General features: G+C 33.3%; 2 protein-coding genes across 3 annotated transcripts in view; one reads left to right on the plus strand and one right to left on the minus strand.

The window, feature by feature from the left end:
- The window catches only part of LOC111625254 (U3 small nucleolar RNA-associated protein 4 homolog), a 72,817-nt gene extending 58,710 nt beyond the window's left edge, over window positions 1–14,107 (minus strand). For both annotated transcript variants that reach the window (XM_023368359.1, XM_023368357.1), the window contains exons 1-3: window positions 13,891–14,107; window positions 7,064–7,118; window positions 6,815–6,931 (exon numbers count right to left, since the gene is read on the minus strand). In XM_023368359.1, coding sequence (XP_023224127.1) covers window positions 6,815–6,931; window positions 7,064–7,118; window positions 13,891–13,994 — 276 coding nt within the window. In that variant the 5' untranslated portion in view covers window positions 13,995–14,107. The remainder of the gene's footprint in view (window positions 1–6,814; window positions 6,932–7,063; window positions 7,119–13,890) is intronic.
- A 2,864-nt stretch (window positions 14,108–16,971) lies between these two features.
- On the plus strand, window positions 16,972–19,305 carry LOC111625248. The gene is made up of 3 exons (XM_023368345.1): window positions 16,972–17,058; window positions 18,018–18,425; window positions 18,492–19,305. The coding sequence occupies exons 1-3, from the start codon at window positions 17,004–17,006 to the stop codon at window positions 19,019–19,021; spliced, it is 993 nt and encodes a 330-aa protein (XP_023224113.1). The 5' UTR covers window positions 16,972–17,003; the 3' UTR covers window positions 19,022–19,305.
- Window positions 19,306–20,308: the final 1,003 nt, after the last annotated feature.

Here is a 20,308-nt window from a genome sequence, read left to right on the forward strand (position 1 = left end):
ACGCTAAGTTATTTACCTGTTAATAAGAAAAACGACGCAATAAAGAATTGTGGAGATAAAAAGGAATTAATTTCGATCCCAAGCGAAGAAGTTTGGAAAAAAATAAAGAAAAAATTCAATAGCTTTAGTCTCCCTATGCCATTGTGGAATGGAGTAAAAGCAGTTAGAAAAGGCTTTGGTGGAGGTGTAGAAGAAATGGAATTTACTGACGGAGAAAAAATGAATACTGGAGATTTTCCTTTATGGAAAGATGATCCAGAGTGGGGATATTCTAATGACTGTGTAATGTTCCAGGGAGGTCCACATGCAAAGACTGCTCCTTGTAACGACAAAAACACTGTAGCACCTTACGTATGTCAACAAAAAGATAGCGGTGGTAAGTAATAATATAATATATATATATATATTTTTTTTTTTCAAAAAATGTACAGGCAAGTCAACGAACTGCAAGAAAGAGTCGTCATGCGTCAGAACAAATAATATCCAAATTAAAAAAGAAAAATAATGTAATAAAATACAAAATTATAAAGCGAATTTACATACAGAAAATGACAAAAAACGACTATACATANATATATTTTAATAATAATTTCATTGGACATTAAATTAGTTTTTTACTACGTATTGATAAATAATTTATTTGTAAATGTAGCGATCTCAGGTCTTGGAGTGCCATTTTCTCTCTGAAAAAGTGAGAAAAGTGAGTTGAAATACAGAAAAAGTAAGTGCAGTAGTGACAAAACAAAGTGAAAACATGGAAGGAAAACTCAGCAAAATAGCAGTAGAAGTTGTTTCTTTCTTTTTATTCTGTTATGGTTAAATACATTTTAAAAATTTCTGTACATACTGTAATATTTCCAGTAAACCATGAATACTTAAGTTTTTGGCTTCTGTAAATAATCAGTCATGAAAGATGATGTTCTTTTATTAAGATTTTTCTGGATGTTTTCAGCTTCCTTCTTTTTGCTTCCTCTTGCTTTTGAACACTTTTAACAATTTATTTATGCTTCTAACACAATAAAGTGTTATAAATTAAGACACTTGGCGGGTTTTCTCATCTTTATTTAGTTGATTGCCGCAGACCTCAGGCACCACTCGAGCGAGCACGCCCAACGTCGCCTGGCTTCGACGGCCCGCCGACCTGCGGGACCTTCGACTCGCGGACTCCTGGCGAGACGCCCGTTCCGAAGAAGGGTGCGGATTGGCCGGGCGACGTTGGGCGTGCTCGCTCAAGTGGTGCCTGAGGTCTGCGGCGATCAACTAAATAAAGATGAGAAAACCCGCCAAGTGTCTTAATTTATAACACTTTATTGTGTTAGAAGCATAAACAAATTGTAAAGCACAGTTTCATATCATCAAAACTTTTAACAATAACAAGCATGAAATATGCTGCCAGTATACATTCATGTTCTTGTTATTACTGGCATTCTCCAGTTTTTTGTTTGCTGCTTCTAACAAAATTTGGCCTGTCTTGTCTATTTCACTTTCTTCTGTTTTAAACTCTGCTGCAGTGCCATAATCTTTTCCTTGTCACAAACAGCTTTCTTTTGTTGTTCTTCAAAATGTTTCTGTGCTTCCTCTTTTTCTCTTTTTTTTTCTGTTTCTCTTGTTATTTTAACTTCTTTTCATTTTCTAATTGTTCTTGATAATTTCTGTGTGCTGAGGCAGCTAATTTCAGTAGGTCTTTTGTAATAGGAATAAGGTGTGGGCTTTGGTCATACATGTTTACTCCCTCTTTAACAGTCAAAAGTGGATTAAGCATACTTTCTGACCTTGATGCTCTATCAGGAGGAAGTGCATTAAGTGAAATTGAAAACCCCCTTTTCTACATCAGCATTGCCATGAGAGAGGATCAGGGTCAATGCTGATTTTTCCAATTTGGCTACACTGGGATATCCTGCATTCTCAAGGGAGTCAACCAATTTAAAATACTGACTCCAATAATAATCAATTCTCTCATCTGCTGAGTCTGTCTCATCACTCTCAACTTGCTCAAGTTGACATAGCTGCCAATCATCCTGCAAAGTATTCTCAGCAACGTCACATGGAAGAGCTCTTGCAAAGCTTACAATGTCCTTACAAGTGCTTTTTTCACTAATATTACTTGGCTGAAGACATGTCAATGATTTCAACAGTTTGCATTGAATTGGAGTTTTTTCTATCAAATATGTGAAAGCCACAACATAGCGTTTTTGTAAGCAACTTTAAAATGCAATTGATCTTCTTGAGCTAATTTACTCAACTCATTGGCGACCTCAGCACTGCAAATAATTTTCTCTAATGGAAGAGGTGTCTTGTCAAATAATTTCTTCGGATTTAATACATTACTATCAGGCATAGCAGACTTAGACTGAATGACAAGCTTCAAAATATCTACTTTCAAAATTCTAGTAACTAGCTTTAGAAGCAAGTCCCACAGCTTGCTGTACAGGAGATGTATTAGAGGTTCTTTGAAAAAATTATATTTATTTTGTGAAAATTTCTGCACTTGAAATGCCTTGAAGTACTTCTGCTTTCATGGAAGGAATCTTCAACAAACAAGATACACTTCTGTACAAAGCATTTGACATTATGCTTTGTTTACTTGAATGAACATACTTTAAGAAATAGTAAGTTAATTAAAACTCTCTCACTGCTCAATTAACCTTGATGCTGTATCATGGAATGTCAGCCAATGTGTTGTTGAGTGTTTTATAAATCTATGCTTGGGCAACTTGAGCTTTTCTTGCACAGATTTACAACTTTCCCAAAGAGCAGGCCATCAATCAAGAAATCTGTAAATTGCCACAATAAGTTCTGATGCATCTTCACCCAGTTCACTTAATGTTTTCAGATGTATTATGAATAATATGAATTGTGCATGTTCCAATGTCAACAAGGCTTTTCTTGTGAATTTCCAGTACATCTTCCTTAAAAAGTCTTAACATTTTTTGGTTAACAATTGAACCATCTGATCCTATCATCAAAAGTTTGTGCAGTGACAGGTTGGCATCATCGATAACTTTGATAATGTGTGCATGCAATGTTTCTGCATCTACCCACTCAAGAGAAACTGTATTTAAGTGTCTGCAAACTTGTTCTTTTTGCTCAGACCAAAACTTAATCATTACTCATAATCTTTCTTACTTTCCACATTGCTGGTTTCATCTTAACTAATTGTAAAGAATGAAGAAGTGTGGACTACTTCTAGCATTTGTTTTTGGAAATAGAGAGCCAATGCTCCAGTTATTAAATAGTACAATTTCTTCTAGTAATGCCACGAATAGTGATTTTGCTGAATACCAAATATTTGGCTATGCTCTCAGCCGAAACACCGAATATTCAGCGGCTGAATGTTCAGCAAAATATGTGTACATTTCGCAGGTGACAGGTTACGATTTGTCTTATTGCGGTGGGTGCAGTAGCAACACCACGGGTGCATTTGTTTTATTTGCGAGTAGATCGTGTCATGACATGCATTATTTGTTCATTGTTACATCAAATTGTGTTACTAATAGTCCTTATTACTAAAAAATATCACTGTATCATTTTATATCAATCAATCAATTTATTTACATATGTACAAAGTACATCCCCAATACCGCATAGCACAATTGGGGTTGGTGATGGAGTACAGGACAATGGAAAATGGTACAGAGCATGTAAATAAGTACACAGTAAGTACACAGAAACAAGGTGATAGATTAAGCAGGAGATGGAGTGAAACCGTGAACAGGTGTTATCCTCTGGTATGTATTTATCAGCTTGATGTAAAGTTCGTATAGCTCTTTGCTATTGAGGAGTATGATGATTACAGGGACAGGTGATGTTAGCTGGAAGGCTTGTAATAATGAAAGTCCTTTCCCTGAGGAGCATAGGACAATCAAAAGCATAGTGGTCACTCCTATCTCAGACACCACAGTAAGCACGCAGGTTGTTGTCCTGGAAACCGAAACGATTGAGGTAGCTGTTGAAGTGGCCATGGTTGGTCAGGAATTGGGTAAGGTTATGACTGGGATTTAGCCGTGTTAGGTCATTCCTGTGCTTGATGTTGGGAAGGTAGGCATGGGTGGTAATATTATGATCTCTGTCCCAAGCAGTTTGCCAGTTGATTTGCAGTTCTTCCCAGAGGGTTTTGCAGACATGTGAGAAGGGAATAGCATTGTACTGTATAGGAAGACTGTCATCAGTGGTGGCTTCCTTAGCCAAAGTGTCTGCCTGTTCGTTTCCTCTGGTGCCTTGGTGTGCCTTAGTCCAGGTCAGATAATAGTTATTACTTGAACGCAGGAGGATTTTCTTAATTTTGTTGTCAGTTGGGTGGGTGTTGTTGTTCCTGATGATCTGAATGGCAGCAGTGCTGTACATAATAATGTGGATGTCAGTGTGATTGTGGAGCTCTGAGCTCCAAGTAAAAGCCTTGAGGATTGCGAGAAGTTTGGCTTGAATAACACTGCAATGGTCTGCTAGCCTGAATTTTTTGTGGTAAGATTCCACAATATTTGTGTATACAACAAAGCTGCAGCCTACCCTGTCGTCAGCCTTAGATCCATCAGTATAGATAGTAATAGCTGAGTGAGGAATGACGTTGTTGAGGTTAATTATTTGGCTAGGATCAATAGTCTTAGAGTACGGGATGTGTTGCTCAAAGTCCATGGGATTTACATGGTTGGAGTTGATGGTGATTTCTTCTTTGTGCTTAATTTTCCATTTCGTATCATTTTATATGAAAACTATTCGCCTACATCGGACGGCAGACCTTTACAAGTGGTGGTCAGCAAACGCAAAACAGTATCCAAGCCTGACAGAATTCGCTAAGATTTATCTATCATCTCCTGGCAGTAGTGTATATAGTGAGAGGCTATTTTCAGAAACAGGTATAGTTTATGAGGAAAAGCGCAATCATTTGCTATCAACAAATGCTGAAAAAATTGTTTTCATTCATCACAACTTGCAACTGATAGATTTTAAGTATTAAATGTAATAACTTGTGATTAAAATAAATACGTTTTTGAGTAATATGTGCTTTTTTTTTACGATTTGGTATTCGGCCGAATACCGAATATTAAAAAAAGTAGCAAAATAGGCCGAATACCGAATAGTAGCCGAATATTTGTGGCATCTCTAATTTCTTCTCAATCACTGATATTCCTTCAGGAAGTTTAGTTTTTGGAAGCATATTATTAGAAGCAGCAAATGGGAAATTACTACATATTGTTTTCATGGCCCATACAAGTTCTGCATGGTATGCAGCATCTCTTGAACTATATAAACTCACAGTTGCTGATCCATCTCCAGACACATTGTCAGTATTACTTGAAATTTCATCATTTTTTGATGGCCCTGGGAAAAGTATCACCTGGTGCAACTAATGTCAGGTGTAACTGTCTTGGACCAATAAGCACAGGTAAATTTTTGTGTGTGCTTGGTAGTACCTCCATGATTAAAAACTTCTTGGAAACTTTTTCATTTGTATTATGCAATTACACTTGTTGCAAAATAAGTCAGCATCCAAATGTACAGTTGCCCATAATCCTACTGTACAATCTGTCTTGTCCTTTTGTTTCAACCAATCAGTTCAGAATTTGCACTTTGCTGGTGGTGTCATATTGAATGGATTCAAACAATTCTGTCCATCATGTATATTCTAACTTGTAACCTGCTGTAAACAAACACTTTGTTGATATCATTCCACTGGAGATTTTTATTGGTCAATCACAATTGGAAGTGAGTAAACATATGTTAACCACGTGCTTGGTCACTTCTCTGCACATGTTAAAATAGAACACAAGAATAAAAATTACCAATAAAATATAGCAATACTTAGAAAATTATTTTTAGCATATTTTACCATTTTTATGTAACCATCTAAAATATTTAATTTTGATGATTTAAATATATATTTGTAAAAATTAACACTAAATATATATTATTTAGATCTACACAAAATATATTTATAATTCAATAGTTTAATGTATTTCAAAATTTTATTTGTATATAAATTTTCCATTTTTGTAATGTTACTATTATAGTAATTTGAAACAAAATTAACAACTCTTATTATGAACAAATTCAAGCAATAAGGAGCAGAAAACAAAACTTTCCTGCTATTTTTTGTAGTTTTTCTTGTGTCACATCTTGCATATAAAAGGCAAGTCACTTTCAGCTGTTCACATTAATGTCTATGAAAAAAGGTGAGAGGTAAGGCATTACCAGAAGCAATTAGGAAAATTATTATCTAGAAGTATAAAAAAAGAAGCATCTCAATAAAGTATCATATGGAATATGGAGAATCCAGGTAGTTATAAAATGTTTTCAAGAAAGGGGAGGTCCAGATAAAGCTTTATGAAGAAAACTCTCTCTCAGTTTCAAACAACTACAGTCCTTTTAATGCTGTTTCCCAAAACAATCAAGTTTCCATAGAAGATTTGACAAAATGAGCAAAGGAATACTTTAATATCNGCCATAATAGGATCTCGCTCCATCCTAAAACTTACCTCGGGCCGGCACTGGTTGCAAAGGCTCTTGAGATTATAAATCACATATTTTCCCAAAATTTGATTTTCTGATATGTTTGTATGATCACTTATCTTTATAATAAATTACTTTTTGTTACAAAAATAAATATTCATGCATTGTACTATAAATTATTTTAAGTTTTTATTAGTGAAAAAAATTCATTACAAGCAAGGTTGTACATTATCTATTCATAGCAAAATTTTATCCTATTACAGTATCATCATTATATATCATCAGGTAATCCCAGATATCTAAATTAGTATTAAATAAATTTTAAAATCTATTACTGTACTAATAAATGACAAATTAAAAATCCTACCTTAGAGGTAAGTTTAATCAAATCATATTCAGCTATCTCAGCATTCAATCCAACACTAAACAGACGACCATTATACCAAGCAAGAGATTCTACAGTATCCTCAGAGCAACTTATAATCTGAGAACAAAAATCAAAGAATTACAAATGTCATGTAAGTAAATTAATAAAAGTTAACTGATAAATACATATTGATATAAAAATTTAGTTTACTATAAGTAATTAATTAAGAAAGGAAAAGCACAAGCTTACAGCTTCTTGATAAGGAGCATATTTCAAATCCCATATTTCAATTGAAGAATCTGACCTATAAAGAATAATTTTATTTCTTTAGTTTAACTAAATAATTACTATTTAATTTATATATTTTGTTTTGATTAATTTTATTACTTTAATAAATATTTGTTTTTAAATTGTTATTTAAAAACAAATAAATTTATAAGTTATTATTTGAAAATAAAGCTGTCAAAAAATTTTTGTTTGCTATACAATTTTGCTAGATACATGCAAATACAATAATTATACAGGATGTAAAAACAAGAAAAAAAAACCCTATTAATAAAAATTTGCAAGAACAATAAATATACTTTTAAAAAATTCAAAAAATTTAGAACAAACACTAAAATGTCTTCACATTTTTTTCTTTATTGCACATCAGAAACTAACAGTCTCACAGTGGAGTCAAAGTTTTTCTTTAAGTTACTTGTACAAGTTATGACATTAATTGTAAACTAGCTAGATTAGATCTACAGGATAGCAGTTATCAGAATAGATACGTTTTAAATTATAAATAGCTATTAATATATTTAATAAAATATTTAGCTGAAACATAAGTAAAAATTAAAGTTTTTACTTATGTTCTGGCAAAAATATTTTATTAAGTGTATAATTTTTAAAGTGTGTATGCCACCGCCAGATAGAATTTTTTAATGTTTTGAATGTTGAAGCGGGGAATAATAGCCTCTAAAGAAAAGTCATCTCTGCCGTGAAATTGTTATTTCACCAGCAGAGATCTCTGACCTTTCTTCTGATGGTGTTCGAAGGGATAACAAAAGAGGTCACTTATACAGTTAGTCCAAAGAAAAATTCATTTGTGAATTTTTAAAGCTCTTAATAAATATTTTAAATTTTGTACACAGAAAATTTTTTTTGTATTTTATAGTTTGCTGTGAGCCAAAAAAAGTTTGAGAACTATTGATGCAGACAAAAATACTGTGCCTAGCTATATCTTGTTTTTGCTATGCATTAACTAAATACAAGAATATAGAAGTATAAGTAATTGAAAGTGGGCTATTCAATGGTATAGTTGCCTATTTCCTTTCTCATAAAGCCAAATCCTATCTCAGCGCCTATGAATGATAGTGGGACAGTTTAAATTACAAAGTTGTAAAATGCCTCAAAATTAGTATGAAATATTTTTTTCTAATTAAAATATTTAAATGGGAAGTTGCTGAACGCTGTCAAAATTGGGGTAGGGAAAACTGAGGCTTTTTTGCATGGCCTCATATGCATGGTCATGCATAAGAATAAAACAAGGCAAATATCATTAAAATTTTGCTGCCTTTCTTTAAAGAGATATATTTCTAAAGTAATCTTGCAGAGTACAACAATATAATCCAAGAAAAGTGAACATCATAGTGCGTACTTAATGAAACCTATATGATATAGTCTGGTATTCATATAGTATAACCTACATGTAACATAATGATAAGTACTTATGTATCTAAACATGTCTAAATACGGAAAAAGAACAAGTGACTTTTTCTCATGTTTATATGGGGTTGGTGTTTCCTTCTCTAATATGTTTCTTCCATTTTTCCCTATCAATGGCTTCTGTCTTAAGTCCCCTCTGGTTCAAGTCTTCTTCCACCTTATCTTTCCAATGCATCTTTGGTCTTCCTCTTTTCCTCTTTCCTTTTATTACCAGTTTTTCAATCTTCGTTCCAACATAATTGTCGCTTCTACACTCTACAGGGCCAAACCACCTCAACCTGCATTCTTGCATCTTTTTGCTCAAGGAGCCCATCTTAACAAAACCTCTAATAAAACCATTCCTTATTCTATCCTTCCTTGACACGCCACATGTTCATCTCAACATTCTCATCTCTTCCATCTCCATCTTTCTTTCTTGGGCTCTTGTTATTTCCCATGTCTCTGGTCCATATAATATTGCAGGTCTAACAACTGATTTAAACAATTTTCCTTTCAGATTGCAGCTAACTTTTTTGTCGCATAACACACCGTTCAGCTCCTCCAGTTCATCCATCCACATTGAATTCTATGCTGCACCTCCGAGTTCAATCCTCCTCCTATCTCGACAAATGTCCCAAGATATTTAAAACTCAGAACCAAAGGAAACGGTACATTTTGGATTTTAATATTACACTCATCTCTACCATTCAGAGTCATATAAGCTGTTGTAGTTCTGCTAATCTTCATGCCCCTTTCTTCCAAAACTTTCCTCCAATCTTCCAATTTCTTCTCAGCCTTGGTTTGGGAAAGTTCACACAGCACAATATCATCCGCAAATAGCATACTCCATGAAGCCTCACACTTCACATCACACACCATCATGTCCATTATCAGGTCAAACAAATAAGGGTTAATACCTGATGCAAACCAACATTAACGAAGAACCCTTCTGTAGTGCCCACACTGCTCTTAACTTGGGTCTTTGCTCCCTCATATATTTCCTTGATGAGCCTAACATATTTCTCTGGAACATTCTTTTCCCTCAAACATCTCCATACCTCTTGCCTTGGTACCCTATCATATGACTTTTCTAGATGTATGAACACCATATGCAAACCTTCCTGCATCTCCCCGTGCCTTTCCATCAGCTGTTTTAAAGCAAAGATAGCATCAGTTGTACGCCTTCCCGGTAAAAAGCCAAACTATTCCCTCCAATCTCAGATTCCTGCCTAATCCTTCTTTCTGCAATTTTCTCCCAAATCTTCATAGTATGGGACAATAACTTTTTACTTCTGTAATTTCTGCAAATCTATACATCTCCTTTACCTTTAAAGATCAGCATCATAATGCTCTTCCTCCATTCATCTGGGATCTTCTCCTGAGAGTTTCTTCATAAGGTCCCAGAGGATTTCAATTCCCTCCTTACCCAAACCTCTCCAAACCTCAACCGGAATCTGATCAGTGCCTACTGCTTTCTCCATCTAAGCACACTTTCCACTTCTATGCTAATATCTTGCACCACTCTTTCATTTGCCTCTCCATTCTCATATAAAGTTCTGGAGTTTTCTTCATTCAATAAATTCCTAAAATATACTTTCCATCTTTCTGTGACCCTTTAATCAGTTTAATAGAGATAAAATCTTTTGATGCCCTATCTCTTGCTTTGGCAATTCTCATCAACTGTCTTTCACCAACTTTACTTTTGAAAACTTTATAAGCCTTTTCAAAAGCCTTTGCTTTTACAATAGCCACTGCCTTTTTAGTCATTTTATTTGCCAAATGGTAAGTTTCTTTAGCTTCAGGCCTTCCCATCAAATCTCACCTTTTCTTTGCCTCTTTCTTTTGTTTAACTGTGGATTGTACCTCAGCATTCCTCCACCAAAGTTCCTTTCCTTCTGGCAATCTCTTCCCTGAAGTTTTCCCAAAACCTCTTCTCCAACTTTCAAGATGCAATTACTATTCAGCAACCACTATTTTTGCACATCATCCGGAAACTGGATTTCTTTTACCTTAAACTCTTTCCTTAATTCCTCCTCTTTCAATCTCCACCATTTGATCCTTTGTTCAATCTAGCTAATATAATTCTTACAATTGGTCCATAAGAAAGTCACAATCCACCAAGAGAACTCTATGTTGTATAGCAGCACTTTCTCCATTTAACACCTTACTGTTTCTCACTTCACTCAGATGTATCCTGAGGCACAAGAAAAAAATCAATCTGGCTGGATCTACCTCCACTCATGTATGTAACCAGTTGGTTCACTTTCTTCTCAAAGTAGGTATTAACTAGTGCAAGGCCAAAAGCCACAGCATGATCAACTAGTCTTTCTCTCTCTCCATTCCTTTCTCCCACACTCCACCTCTCAAGAATTCTTCTTTCCACATTCTTCCTCTTCCCAACAACCATTTAAATTGCCCCAACAGATCTCTCATTCATAGGAACACACATTACACTTGGTCAAGATCTGACCAAAAGTTTGTCTTTTCTTTTTCTCCACTACCTGGCTGAGGAGCATACACACACACAATCATAATGAAAATTCCACCAATGCCCAACTTAACACTTATAATTCTATCACACCTTCATTTAACCTCACAGACACTGTCTTTTAGAACTTTATCAATTATGATACCAACTTCATTCCTTCCTCTCTTATTCGCTCCACTCACAAACAGATTGTACCCTTCACCAAGTTCTTTAGCTTTATTTCCTTTCCAACTTGTCTCTTGCAGGCACAAAATCTTTACTCTTTCTTTGCATAAGATCCATTAACTCTCTACTCTTCCCATTCAATGTTCTGATGTTTAAAGTACCTATTCTTATACTTGTCTTCTTCCTGTTCTCTTTCTGGACTATCTTCTTTATCTGAACCCATTTTGGTTCAGTCGTCCCAGTTCCTTTGACATAGTTTTTGGGCGACATAACTGTGCATCTCTTCGGGGGAGGGCATCCTAACACAGTTATAGCTTACTTCCATATAGTTTTGGCATAGGCTTTACGGATGTCCTTCCTGATGCAAACCCTATTTGTTCTAAGGCTAAATATAATACTAAAAATTAAAAAACTCTTAAAATATATTATATTTATATGCAGCTTGTGTTGGTTGTCCATGTGCATAGCTGTCAATTGCTCACATTCCCTGTCTCCCTAGAGGCAGTACCATGTGCAGGCTTATTTTCTGTATATTTTGAACATACTGTTATCTGTGGACTATGCCCCATGTGCCAAGTATACTCAATAAATGGAACACGACGGTGCCATGGTTCCCACTTCACACTTTCCTATCATTCTTCACTTTTCTTCCCTCTTTTCACTTCCTCTAAAACTCTTCATCCTTCCTTTTCAAAGGGTATGCCATAAGGTTCGGCTTTCTAACACTTTTAAACATATCATATTATATACAGTAGAACCTCAATTATCCGGACTAATTGGGGATGAAGGTAGTCCGGATAAGGAAAAATTCGGATAATCGAAACAAATACTTTAATTTGCCTTTTAATGATAATACAACACATTTTCTTTTAGATGACATATCAGTAATATTAAAAATAAATACTGTATTTAAATCGAGATCAAATTTTCAAGAAACAAACATTCGTATTGAATTTGGACTTCTACTGACCAGCGCTAACAGACTACCTATTGTTTAAAAGGCCCTCTGGTGGTGCAAGAAGATGGATTTTATAAAATAAAAAGCAGTTGAAACTGCATTTTTATGAATAAAAATTTGACAAACTATTTATCGTTTTATGATGACTAAAACTTTTTCATTGCGTTCGCGGCTTTTAAGTAATGCATAAACCTTCAAGGCGCGAGGCATAGGTGGTGGCCCATGTTGCCCTTGGTCATAGAAATGATGTAATTTGAATATAAATTATTTATAAATACGTATGTCAAGTTATATTTTTATTACGACGCAAAATATATTTAAGAGTTTACGACCACTGTGCTGGGCGAGACATTGTTGAAACAAGAAAAGTTATTCATTCCATCACGTACATAAACAGTATTATAATTCACCAAGTGCAAATCAGCAAATTCGTAAAATTTTTGTTTATTTTGAACAATCCGGATAATCAAAAATCCGGATAATAGAGGTCCGGATAATCGAGGTTCTACTGTATTTATATGAATTTGCATCAGCATCATCAGTTTTACCACTTGATAGTTCTACTGTAGTAGAATCAATATATCAACTGTTGGAAACAGAATATGGTGTAACATTCATTAATACTGAATTGTTATTATATTAATCTCCACAATAAGTAAGATAATCAAACACTAATTTTAGTTCAAAATATAACAGCCTATTAGTGTTATAGCAAATGGTGTAAAGCAATTGTTTGGAGCACTATTTTACTTATTTACTACTCTGATAAAAGTCTGCATTTTATACCCATTATATAAGACCATTATCTACTTTTAGATTTTTTTCAGGTTTAAAATGTTTACTTATCTGTTGGCATGTATATACAGTGGTACTTCGGTATGTGTCTGCTTTAGAATACGTCCAATTCGGAATACGTCCTGTTTGGACAAAACAAATTTTGCTCAATATACGACTTTTGTTTGGTATATAACTTAATTCAATTACACACACCATCTATGAACAAGTAGCACTCTTGGTGTATTAGACAAGACTAGATGTTTGCGGTGCCACGGTTTATAACTTTGTTAAATTTTGTCTGATTTTAATTTGTAAGTAAAATTTTATTATTTTTATTAATCATGAATTGCAAAAAGGCAACAGAAAAATAAAAAAATGACTGGAATTACAATGGAACTCTAGTTCCATTGTGATTCTAGTCACAACTGAAACCAAGAATGGCAGATCGTCATCTTCTCTGATAAATCAAAATTCTGTCTACACACCACAATTGTTGACTCCATGTCTAGCAGCACTGTGGCAAGAGACTGTCTGACCCTTGCAATTTGCATTGCCAATAATGATCCATAACCGGGCATTATGGTTTGGGTGCCATTTGTTTCTACTCCCAAACCCACCTAGTATGCATTAATTGTACACTCAACAGCAAGCACTACATCTCCAACAATTTGGATCTATACAAAAATTCAGACTATACAAGAAGCAATGTTTTATACATATCATTTAAAACAAGCCTGCAAAGCTCAATGTTTAGCGTTGTCTTCCCATATCTTCAGGGCTTGCCAGTGGCCAGTTTTCAACAGGACAACGTGCGACCACACATTACATACAAAATCCAACAATTCTTCAATATCTATATTATTTCGCGATTAATTCTTGAAAATTACTTAAGCACAAGCTAAAATTCATCTAAATAACTAATAAACATTTCTTCTTATTAAAACATAAAGTTATAACGAATCAAAAATACAATAATAAAAAATCAAAGCGACATACTACCTTCCCACAGCCAATAATTCCGAATCTTCGTCGTACGCCAAGCATTGAATGGCTTTAGGTTGAAAGTGGAAAAATTGAACATTATGCAGTTTAAATCGATTCATATGATCAGATATTCAACAACAATATTTAATGTTAATTTACGTGTAAAAATTATATTTAACAACGCGATCGAGTAACACGTGTTTCCGCAAAACAAACCATACGCCACAAAACATGTTTGTCGAGACAGTGTTGCCAGGTTTAAAAATTTTCGTTTCTGAATTAAAAAAATTATTTTTATAGAAAATTTCATTCTTATAAGATTTTTTTAAAAATAAGAAATAATAATAATAAAATTAAATTAATGAAAACGAATTGAATTCAATCTTACGCTATGTATGACATCGCATCGACATTTTTCTATAGCATTATTATTACAGAAATTGCTTTTAGCCCTAAGTATAATTAAATTAATTAAAATATCTATAATCGTGAGGCAGATAATAGTAAGGGCTTATAACACCAATGATTCTTGTGCTCCAGATGTGTAAGCGTAACACACCTCCTTTGTAACTTTTTTTTAACTTTTTCCGCCTTGTGGGCACTAAGAGAGCCTCTTTTTGCAAGCCCATTATGAGTACATGCTAGGCCCAAAATGGGGCCACCAGGTGGTGAGGGACGGGGCCAGACATATCCGGACGGACCACACCCCGAAAAAATTTTAGGGATTATTTGACCCGTCCGGATTCAGATCCCGGGGTCTCCCAAAGCGGTAGATTACCACCTTGACCGCGCGGCCATCCGGCCTTCCTTTGTAACTTGTAACTGCATCTTGTAGAAATGTCTGAACCCGCAACTCTGTTGTCCTACTGTTTTTGCACTCTGTTCGTCACGTTAACATGCAAAGTTATGAAGAAATATTACTCCTGTCTACATTGATAATGCTTACTGCTCATACAGTCGTGGCGACGGTTTCATCTTTATATTGTATAGCTTTAGGCATAGTTTTAAGTTTAATTTTAAATTTATTTTTTTCACCTTGTATAATTTTTTAAGTATACTAAAACCTTTCGTTATTACCAACTGATGAGGGACTATTTTTCTATTGTAAAATAGTCCGAAATGCATTTTGGATTTTTCGGTTTCTATACTTATTTAATCATCTTATTGTACACCCTTTTTGTTTTATTAAATGTTTTTACTTTGATTCTTGAGCGTTTGTGCCCATTATCATTGGTGTGATAAGCCCTTATTATTATCTGCCAAACGGTTATAGATATTTTAATTAATTTAATTTTTCTATAAATTTATTTATTTCGTGTTAACGTTTGAAAATAAGTTTTCGTATTCAATTCGAAGTATTTCCACTTATGCGGTTTGAGGAATTGATATAATAAGTAACGCGGAAGTTTTAAATTTTAAAATTTAATATCAAATTCAAATGTTCAATTTTTAATGGTATAATTTAACTTTAATCTTAACAATGTTACCAAGTGACGGTAAACAAACAAGTTTTCCATCTATTTTTAATTGCCGACATAAGTTCAATAAGATCTACATGAACATGAAATATATGAACGGAATTCAATTTTAAAATGTTACGTTGTTTTTCATATAAAATTTAAAATCTATTTATTTTAATAAACTTAAACAATTAAGTGTTGAAACCAAAAAAAAAAACAAAAAAAAAACTAATGTTGTATTAATGTTAGTTTGCATTAATTGATAATTGTAATCCTTATCATTAGTACAGTTAATTAAAACCAACTTTCTATAATCTGATTATTGATTTGAAACATGATAAACTATGAAAAATACATATTGTTCTACAGTATTTTATGATATTACAGTATGTAAATCTTAATTCAATTATATTATTTGAACAAATTTTCATAAATTTGCTATTCAAATACTATGTAAAAATTTTGAAAAAAAAAATGGTTTTGGAGTATATCAAATATTCAATAAAAGTAGGAATATATCCAGGGTGTAAATGCTTTATCTTTATTAATTCTTAAACATTTTTTGCTATTGAAAAAATGCGAGAATATTGAATTGAGATTTCTTTTCTATATCGTGACTTACTGCTTCAGATTTTATCATTATTGTTAACTTTATACACGCTAATCATAACTATTTTCTAGTCATTTCTATACAGGTTACAATGAAGCTCTCGACTGTAATGAAAATCTTCTTTCTTTTAACATCTTTTTTTATTCGTTTATTTCTGATATCTGCAGGTAAGTTTTTCAAATTTCATTGTCTACCGAATTCGAAATGGTTTTAAATTCAATATACAAAATGCAATTGTTTTTATTATTTTATAAGAACACTTAAAATTTTTCGTTTTATAGTAACATGCAGACAAATTTCCCTCTGTAGAAATAAATATATTTAATATTTATTATATTATAATATTATATATATAAAAAAAATTTCAAATCTGTAGATGATGACGATGGATCTATAACGCTAAGTTATTTACCTGTTAATAAGAAAAACGACGCAATAAAGAATTGTGGAGATAAAAAGGAATTAATTTCGATCCCAAGCGAAGAAGTTTGGAAAAAAATAAAGAAAAAATTCAATAGCTTTAGTCTCCCTATGCCATTGTGGAATGGAGTAAAAGCAGTTAGAAAAGGCTTTGGTGGAGGTGTAGAAGAAATGGAATTTACTGACGGAGAAAAAATGAATACTGGAGATTTTCCTTTATGGAAAGATGATCCAGAGTGGGGATATTCTAATGACTGTGTAATGTTCCAGGGAGGTCCACATGCAAAGACTGCTCCTTGTAACGACAAAAACACTGTAGCACCTTACGTATGTCAACAAAAAGATAGCGGTGGTAAGTAATAATATAATATATATATATATATATATTTTTTTTCAAAAAATGTACAGGCAAGTCAACGAACTGCAAGAAAGAGTCGTCATGCGTCAGAACAAATAATATCCAAATTAAAAAAGAAAAATAATGTAATAAAATACAAAATTATAAAGCGAATTTACATACAGAAAATGACAAAAAACGACTATACATAAGTTNACGTTTCGACAGCAACAGTAATTTAAACAATTCCGATCACTTCATATATTGATACTGAGATTGCCGCATGAATATTCTTTTCTGAATGGAAATTCGATATATTATCATTCTATATTCCACTTTTTATTTATGTACTATTGGTAAGTTTTTCATTTACAGTCTAATGCTACTCCTTTTATTTTTATAAATATTTATTTATTTTGAAAATATAGAAAACTAGCAGATGAGCCCGGCGTTGCTCGGGCAAAAAATAACAACAGCAAAGATTAAGATTATTAGATTATTTCGTATTTCTAACCCTTCTACTATATTACATTATAACTTAATATTCGATTTATATTTACAAAGGTTATCTTACGTAACAGTTTATCACACCGAATGCCCAATCTAATACATTTTAAACATTCTCTAAATTGTGTACAGTAGAAGAATAAAGAATTTTTAAAATGTGTTAGATTGGTCACTCGGTGTGATAAACCCTTATGTAAGATAACCTTTATAGTTATATAGCCGATCTTACCCATTTTCACCGGATGCAAGACTTAGGTCCTCCTCTTCCGAGGCTAATTAGAGAATTTTTAGATGAGTCTAAAAATATGTTCGATTCCTACAAAACGCAAAAACCTAATTTAAAATAGTACAGTAGAAGCCGAGTTCTTCAGGGTAATCCTTAACTCTCTCCCTCTCCTCCGCGGGGGGATTTCCAAAAATCTCTTTTTAGTGTACATTCTCATGGTGTACCCTAACTGTGTACCAACTTTCAACTCCTAACCGTTTGGGCTCTGCGCTTATTATTATTATTATTATTATTATTATTATCGTCATCATCATCAACCATCTCAATTATATTATAAGTCCAATCTTTTACTATCATATAATAGTTATTTATAAGAGGATTATCAATCTGTGATAACGACTTATAAATAATATTATATGATAATAAAAGATGGGTGGCATAATAGGGAATTAGAAACTAAATAATTAATATAAAAAAATAAGAAAAATTTCGTATTCTAGAGGTTTTTAATAACATATCTTAAAATACACGATATATAAAATTACTTGGGATAATGTAATAACAATTCTTAATCTTATGTAGATGGCAAAAACGATGAGTGTTACTTAGTTCTAATACCCATCAGAAGTCACGACAGTTTAAAATCCACGTATGGATGCGGATCTGGTTCATCGGGATTCCGTATCATAGATGAAGAATCGATGGATATGATCAACCAAACTATTTATAATTATAAATTTAAAAACAGATATTGGAATGGTTTCGAAGGAAAAGGAGATGGCTCATATTCGATGGAAGTAACCAGAATGGTTTTTTCTGACGAAACCGAAATAAACCCGGATGATTATACACTATGGGACGATAAACCAGACTGGAATAACGGAAAATGCGGATGGTTTCAAGGAGAGGAATATTTATTAAAAACTAGCCAATGTAACCATAAAGACTACAAAGCTCCTTTCGTATGTCAGAAAGATCCAGTCGATGGAGGTGAGCTAAATATTTTTTTTTTCATTAAGTTATTAATAACAAAATTCTAATTATAATAATTAACAGAATGCGATACGGAACATGACTTCCATAAATATGATTCTTTCTGTCTAAGTTACCAATTACTCGAATTCGGCAACGAAAAGAAAGTCGATGCAGAAAATAGGTGCAATAGTAATGGAAGAAAAGCTCATTTAGCTACAGTTAAAGACGAAGACGATCACAGAAGATTCTACGATGAAATTCGTCACGGTACGTTTCTTTTAGTTTGGACAGATGCCATATTGAAAGATGGGGAATGGCAGAATTCGGATGGAAGTAAAATCCCGGCTTCGGCATGGGCTCCCGGAGAACCATCGGAAGGAAAGTGTGGATTTATAGCAGGTCGAAAAGATTTCAAATTAGTGTCTAAATCTTGTGATGTAGTTACTTTCGCATTATGCGAAAAGGAAGGAGCCAGGAAAAAAAAAACTACAACTACTTCCACAACCACTACGACTACTAAAGCGCCAACTACAACCAAGAGTAAGTTATTCAATCTGTTCATAATTCAAATTTTATCATCAGATTCATCAAAAGTCCACATTAACAATTGAGATAAGTGTCTTAGTTAATTTGTTTCGTCATTCGTCAAATAATTTTTTTTTAATCGTTCATCTTAATTAATTAATCTTTCAAGATATATTTGATTTAGAATCATTAATGGATGATAATAACGTAAGTAGCCTATATCTATGTTATTTTGAATGAGAATAAATGAAACGAATATCTGAATGTTTTAACCTAAAAGTTAGTAGTATACCTGTTACAATTAATACAATAAACAAACAAAATAACTTATAAAAGAAGATTAAAATCAGAGAAAACTCAAGACTGTTAAAAAAAGGTAAATTTTTTAATGGATTAAATTAATATTTTTTAAATTGCCAAATAATTTTCATTCTTTTTCAGAAAATATTTATTTTCATTATGTTAATTAAGAAATTTGTCGTTACTTTTGTGTTTCAGAGAATACATTTTAAAAGGAAATTGTTTTACTTTTGAATATAAATTTTTCCGCCCTGTGATCCTAAGAGAGCTTCTTTTAGCAAGCCCATTTTGGGTTCGTCAGGCTCACAGTGGGACGGCTGGGTGATAAGGATGTGAAGGACGGGACCCGACAGGGTGGCGCTAAGATATGGAGGACTTCGACCAACTGTCTAGTGTCCATCATCCGCCAGTCTATGAACCGGATCCTTTGTCGCTATACGCCTTCCGTCTAACCATCACTTTGCCATTGAAAACTCAGACGACTGACCTTCAGCATCCATGTCATAACATATGATGAACTAAGTTTTATGTAAACTCTTTCCCTCGTGTGTGATCGGAAAATTAATGTGTTTTCTCACTATATTAAATACCGTAAATATATTTATAAATTTAAGCGTGTGTTAACTCCTCTCTATCGCGATTCACGCGACACTCATCTTTAAATAAGGAATGTTACAATCGTTGAGGTTTGCATGGGTTAACCACTCGGATCTGATAGCGTTTATGTATACTCAACCAAGCAAAACCTCACATAAACTTTCAAATAAAATAAAATAAACAAAAATTCGTAATAATAAGAGCAATTATTTACTGTAACATCGTCGCATTGCACGGCTGCAACTTTTAATCACCTTGTAACCTTAAAAAATTACGTGACTTCCGGTCCAGATCAGAAGTTCCTATATAGTTTATATTTGTATATAGCTTTCCATATCTGGTCTCGATTTTCATCTAGCTAACTCCGTTTTCGAGATTAATGAAGGACAGACTGTCCTTAGTTGGAATATATAGGTCTGTAATTTCAAAATTTCAGCCCGATTATATGTTGAGAAATTTTTTATTTTAAAATNTTT

The sequence above is a fragment of the Centruroides sculpturatus genome, unplaced genomic scaffold (genome assembly GCF_000671375.1).
Source record: "Centruroides sculpturatus isolate CEXI.00-Female unplaced genomic scaffold, Cexi_2.0 scaffold393, whole genome shotgun sequence".
In the NCBI taxonomy this organism is placed as follows: Eukaryota; Metazoa; Arthropoda; class Arachnida; order Scorpiones; family Buthidae; genus Centruroides; species Centruroides sculpturatus.

What these genes read in the sequence shown, in the direction of transcription:
- LOC111625248 (XM_023368345.1), top strand. Translation starts at nt 17,004, where the DNA reads ATGGAAATTCGATATATTATCATTCTATATTCCACTTTTTATTTATGT. An exon ending in TTTTTATTTATGTACTATTG is followed by an intron (nt 17,059 to 18,017) that starts GTAAGTTTTTCA and finishes AATCTTATGTAG; the next exon opens with ATGGCAAAAACGATGAGTGT. An exon ending in GAAAGATCCAGTCGATGGAG is followed by an intron (nt 18,426 to 18,491) that starts GTGAGCTAAATA and finishes AATAATTAACAG; the next exon opens with AATGCGATACGGAACATGAC.